We start from the raw sequence: 6,607 nt of genomic DNA on the forward strand, positions 1-6,607 counted from the left end.
AATCTTGGAAGCCATGACCATATTGTGAAGTACACGATCTGATCAATCAGAGTCTGTCCAAGGCCACCTCAGAACGTTGGAATGGAGTTCCATCACTGGAATAACTGCTCATACTGTTTCCATGAGTTTGAGGCGCTTACTGGGGTGGGAGGTCAGGAGGCTTCAAACTGCCATAGATCTTACCATCATCCCAGGGTTGTTTCAGCTCAATCAGCGACCAGTAGGTGGAAGCCTCCCCTCCTAATAATGTTTGTTCCTACTCGGAATGGGCCATATCCTTGGTTTTCATGACTCTGATGACCTCAGGGCATCGTCCCGAATATTCAGCTCCCCTTATGAGAAATAAAGGCCATTCTCCATTCAAAGACTGGCTGGGAGAGAGGCTCCTGCGATTGTAGCAATATGGGGACTCGTTCTGTTGCCCTTTGAATCCAAGGCTCCAAATGCCTCCTTTTTGCCCACTAAAGCAGATTTACTCAACCTCCTCAAGTAAATGTCTCTCCTCTGATAGGAAACCAAGGTCCAAAGTCCCAAAGTTTAGTATTTACCTTCCAGAAGTTTCCAGTTCTATAATTAGTAGTCTCTTCACACTCTCTTCACAGCACTTAAGGCATTAGGACTCTCTCAGTAGGTTGCTAAGTGACTGCAATTAAGAAGCCAGACTATGACAGTGAACCAACTAATGTTTGTGGCCACCTATATAGTGTTTTGACAAGGGAGATAATTTTTCATGAACGCAGTGGACATTTTGTTTGGTGAGTTGAGCATAGTGTAGGAAAGCTGCTGTCCAGGCACTCTGGACATAAAATGACACATTACAGGGACAACAATAACAGAACAGCTTCTAGCCAAAATATATAATCAATAGCATTTGCTTTTCATTTGGTTTTCTTCTTTTTACTTGTAAAAAATCCAAAATTATCATAGGGAAGATAATAATATAGGGAAGCAAATTAAAAAGTAAATGTTTCTCAGAAATCCACCATTATCTACTAATACTGTAAAATGCATCGTTCTAGTCTCTTTTTAATGTGAATATTCATTTTTAAAACAGTGTCATGATGAGCATACTGATTTGTAATCTGCTTTTTCCTCACCATATTATGAACATTTCCCACAAAGATTCCTCTGTAACAGCATCTTAACTGACTGCCTAATGAGCCATTTATGAATGTACCACCACCATTTTAACCAAGCCTGAATTGTCAATATTTGGATACTTTCCAGATTTTTCAGTATTATAAAAATACTTTGATGCATTACAGAAAATAAATGTTTACTTATCTAATATAATTTCCTTACAATAAATTCCTAGATGATCACGTGAGATAGTTGCTCTGAACACTCCTACACAGGATTTTTTTTGAGCAGATACAACAGTCTCCTGGGAGTGGACTTCCCGAGTTTTGGATATATGACCATATGACTTATTTTTCCCAAGTCAGTCCCAGTAATCCCTTCTGACCCAGGGACTCACTCTATTAGTGCTACTTTTTATTCTCAGACGTATCTTGGTTTAGGCCATGTATTGTCATCCTAGTCAGAGGGTAGATGGATACTGTCCTTTAAGAGATCATGGGAAACAGTTTTCCAAAGTTGTTGCACCACCTCAATCTCCCCCGGGAATGTATAAGTGATGCTGTGGATCTGCAGCCTCTGACACCTGGTGTCAGACTCTATTGGGATGTTTGGGTTAAACCAGGAAAAACTGAACACAGCCTAAGTGCCTATGAAAAGAAGAGAGCATAAACGGGCTGTACTGTATAAAACGTTATATGATTCAGGAGTCAAAATAAGTGAATCAGAGTAACATACAACACTATGGGTATCTTAGCAATATATTATTAATTAAAAATATATGTCCATAAAGTTTAAAACAAAATATATTACTAAATAAAAACACAAGTCCATAGAGATTAAAACACACAGCCACATCTATGTGTGTAAATGCATACAAAAAACAAAACTAAAATTTTAGAAATACTAATGTTACAAAAATCTATATTAAATAGAAAACATGGGGTCATAAATATGAGAGTCAGGTTACCTCAGATAGGAGGGAATAAGGATGAAATTCAGAGATGTTTCTGGTTAGATGTCGGTTATCACCAAGATCTGAGCATTTGTTTTAGGTGGTGAATGTGATACTCTAAGGATTTACTACAAAAAAATAAGCAAGCAAGTACAAAAAAAATTAGAGGAAACCATCTGTACTAATAAAGGGGTAATATGCTAATTAGACCAGGTTGACTGGCTGTCTTCCAGACATCTGACTTCCTTCCGGACAAAGCCATGGTGGTGGGGGCTGAGGCAGAGGCAGTTAGGAGTGATCAGGCCAGCAGGGGAGGGCAGTTGGGGGCTATCAGGCAGGCAGGCAGAGAGGTTATGGTCAATCAGGCAGGCAGGCAGGCAGGTGAGCATTTAGGAGCCAGCAGTCCTGGATTGTTGTTGTTTAATTGTTCATTTTATTAATTTATAAAGTCAGACCAGTGCATTGGTTTGACCATTCTTCCCCTGTCACCTCAACTCTCTCGCCCTTGGGATTATAGTCTAGAAAGGGGCAGATGAATGATGATCAAAACCAAGTGAGGATTTTTAAGGACGCTCTGACAGAAACATTAAGAAAAACATCTTAATTCAACTCCAGAAAAAAGTGCTACCAAGGGAAAATAAAGTCTTAGCTGGAGTTTTGAAACTGGCCATAAGGAAGGTTTGGAGAATGATTCTCTAGGCATGGGCTCTAAGAGCTGTGGACACGACCAGGAGCTTCAGCTGATCCAGTCTGGGCCTGCTGATCCAGATGACCAACAACAGCAAGTCCTTCAGTGCCATCACAGAGCACTCTCTAGTGTGTTATAGTTGTCTTTGAAGCTCTTCAATTCAAGGCAGTGCTTGGCACATTCACTCTTCTGGCTGGAGGGGAGGTATGTCACCTGTATGGTTGTTGGGGAAACTGCAGGAGACTGGGGTAGGTCTTTGGCTGCTGACTGTTGTTGTCGCTGAGAGTCCCCACTTCGTGCTTTGACCACTGTGGCCAGCTCACTCAGGGCCTCCTGATAGCGCAGGTACTCTCTCTGGCCAAAGACCCTAGTCCCATAGCGGGCTGTCTCATAGCCATCCAGCAGGGTATCAAGGAAGGCCTTGCACACACCCTTGAAAGGAGTACTAGTGTTTCAAAGATCTAGCAGGAAGGAGAGAAAATTCTTGCCCATTAAGGAATGGGGATGCCGGCCTTCAGCATGAAATGGGATTTCAGAGGCACGAATGGCATCTAGAGCTTTCATCCTGTATAAATAGTTGTAGCAACTCTGATTTCCCTGGGTGTCCAGCTGCAGCAGTCTTGCATCATCATCCGCAAGGAGCTGAGGTTCATACTTGATATCCTGAACCCTGGATAGTCGAATATCAATCTCCTCTTTTAAGTCCTTGGGGGCATTGTGTCCCACAGGACATGAGGTCCCTTTTGGGATTTCATTGCAAAAATTTGTGCACAGGCCACTAGTGTGTGTATAATGAATCAAAGCTATGATTAATTCATTTCCTATGAGGAGAGGGGAGGAAATGCACACTTTAATGTTTCTTATAGATATCACCAGATCTGACTTCAAGAAAGATTGAGAAATTTATGAGTTCCTATTTTCCTACATCCTGAATTATTCTGTAAAGTGACTGGATTGGATTCACCTGGATCATGATATTCAAAATGAAACAGGAACCTTTGTCCCTGATTCATGAATGATAAGGCCATTTTCACCTTTGCTGAAGATCTGCCTGTTTTGGAAGGTAGCTACATAGAATTTGGTTGAGGGTGGAGCCATATGGAATGCCTCTATTACTATTGCTTTTCATAGCTCCCAGATGTGAGGAAAACCACATGCTCTCCAGCTGTTTCCATGTTTACCCCAGCCACAGTCGTCTTTTCAGTAACAGTTTCTCAAAATTTATTTGCCAATGCTATTCTAAAAACTGCCTGTTACCTATCACTGTCATCATGAACAGTAACAAGTAATGTCTGCTTTTTGTTTAAGGTGCCATGAGTATCAGGCAAGCATATAAATAAGACTAGCTCCTCGACCCTCACACATCTTCAAGTCTTGGGAAATCCCACACACTTTCCCACCCACATCACCTCCTCCACCCTTGGGGCTCCTCCCCATCTTATCTGGGATGATCCTTCAGTGGCCTCACTATGCCCTGCTTTCATAAGACCGGTTTTCTTGAAGGGAAGTGGAAAAATACCTTTCCATCTTTCCAGAGTCTTCTAAAGTAGTAGACAAAGTAAACAAATATCTTTTAAAATCCCAGAGGTGTTAAGACATAGTACTTGTGATTCTGCCTTCAAACTATGTTAAAAATCTATCCACTTCGCTACAGCCCCTTTGCTGTCACTTAATTCAATCTCCCACTATCCTCATGTTGACTATTATAATATAGCAAATCTAAACAAATCTCCCCAAATCCACACTTCTAATGGATTATCCACAGAGCAGCCAGTGGAAGATTTTGAATACACAAATCTGATAGGGTTACATCCCTAACCAGTAAGATTCAAAACATTAAGAAAAATCAGGTATTCAAATTAAAAGTCCTTATCTCTTGATATTGTATACTCTGCTTCTCTTCTCTGGGTGCTGGCACAACCAGTTTGGTTTGTTTGTTTGCTTGTTTGTTTTTAAACTCTCCCTAGCTTTTCACTTTCTCAAGCTTAGTCTATTTCTTGGCCTAAAATCTTTCCTAACTACCTCCTGCTCATGCATCATATCTTAGCTACTTCCTCCTCAGAGTTGTCATTTATTGATTGTATAACCTAAATGTGACCCTGTTTTTGTTTCTCGTTATACCCTTTATTGTCCTTCTTAGCATTGTCACAATTCATTGTTATCTATGTGTTGGTATGATTATTTATTCAATATCTGTTTCCCCTACTGACCACATATCACTAGTGCCTAACAAATAGCAGACACTCAAGAAATTAATGAATAAAGAGAAATATATGGAACCTTGAAATGGGTTAAGTTTTATTGAGGCAGATACATATACACATACAAACCCACACATGCACAGTAGTCATTGTGGATTATTGAATAGCCCCACTCTGTCCTAATTCTCTGCTCAGACACTGGGTAACTAGAGGCCCAGCCACTGCCACAGCATTTCTGTTTCTTATTATTGTTGACTGCCATACTTGAAAACAATTCAATCCATGTGTAAAGATTCCATGAGACAGTCTATCTTGAGACAAAGGCAAAAATGTATTGGTTCTATATTTGCTACATCTGTGCCTTTTTATATCCACTTGATATGTGGCATTTTTTGATGGTTGGCAGACCTCTTTGAATCTGGCAAATATGTTTATAAGCTGAAATAATAGGAATATATTGCAAGAATAAATATATATTTACTTCTAAGCATAAACTGAGAAATATTGTTCTTTAATGAATTCTAAGAAGAATTAACCTCCTGAGAACATCCCATAATCTTTCTTCTTTCATCATGTGTCCTTTGCAACACCTGTAATACCTCTCTACTCTTACCACAACCTTGGAGTCATACCATTTTAGCACTGAAATGGATATTCAAGGTTATTTTAGCTTTATATAGGACAGAACTAAGGCTCTGCAAGATAAAGTGATTTGCCCAAGGCCATTCAACTCTTATTACACAATTACAGAGGAATGGAAAACAAGGTAACAAGGTGACCTTTTAAAAGCATGGTCTAAATAATTGGCTCACAACTTTTCTATTTAAAAAAAGAAGAAGAAGAAGAAGCAAGGAACAATCTAAGTCTGAGAGCATTCTGATTTTTAAAGGATTTTTTAAAGTTAATTGTTACTATCAAGATCAAGAAACTGCCCTGACCGGTTTGGCTTAGTGGATAGAGCTTCGGCCTGTGAACTCAGGGGTCCCGGGTTTGATTCCAGTCAGGGGCACATCCTCAGTGGGGGCGTGCAGGAGGCAGCTGAATCGATGTTACTCTCTCATCGATGTTTCTAACTCTCTATCCCTCTCCCCTCCTCTCTGTAAAAAATCAATAAAATATATTTTTTTAAAAAAAGATGAAGAAACCAAGGGAGTGAGGTCTGAAAACATTTAAAAATCTAATCATTCTTTGCAGGAAAATCTTCACATGCTCTAGGCTTGTTTGCATTTACTTTTTGTATTGCTTCCTAAGTTAGAGTAGGTGAAAATTACCTGGACCACAACTTTGCAATGAACTTATTAAACATTTATTTAAAATATTATATTATATTATATTTATTTAAAATATTGTCTATATCTGAACAATTCTATGATCTGACATTTTTTGTTCCCAATACAAATAATCAATTATAAAACTTTTACTCAATTACTTTTATGCAAAGGAGAGTTTATTGGACCTCATGAGTGTCAGCAAGGTGAGCTAGACTGAAGTCAGGCCTGAGGGAACCCACTCTCTGTTTGATTAGAGATAATTGATAGAGAGAAAACTTACCCCCAAATCAACAATGTTGTCAGCACAATTTGTAAAAGAATTTGTCCTATATAATAAAAGCCTAATATGCTAAGTGTCCAGTCAGCCGCCATTCAACCAATCAAAGCATAATCTACACTAATAATGCTAAGGCTG

General features: G+C 39.4%; 1 protein-coding gene across 1 annotated transcript; it reads right to left on the reverse strand.

Annotated features, from left to right (window-relative positions):
• Nucleotides 1–2,810: 2,810 nt before the first annotated feature.
• On the reverse strand, nt 2,811–3,475 carry LOC102773243 (uncharacterized protein C1orf43 homolog). The gene is given in 2 exon segments (XM_015563806.1): nt 2,811–3,451; nt 3,454–3,475. Coding segments are annotated over 2 exon segments (642 nt in total). The 3' UTR covers nt 2,811–2,831.
• Between the last annotated feature and the right edge of the window lie 3,132 nt (nt 3,476–6,607).

Source organism: Myotis davidii, unplaced genomic scaffold (genome assembly GCF_000327345.1).
Source record: "Myotis davidii unplaced genomic scaffold, ASM32734v1 scaffold379, whole genome shotgun sequence".
NCBI classification, from domain to species: domain Eukaryota; kingdom Metazoa; phylum Chordata; class Mammalia; order Chiroptera; family Vespertilionidae; genus Myotis; species Myotis davidii.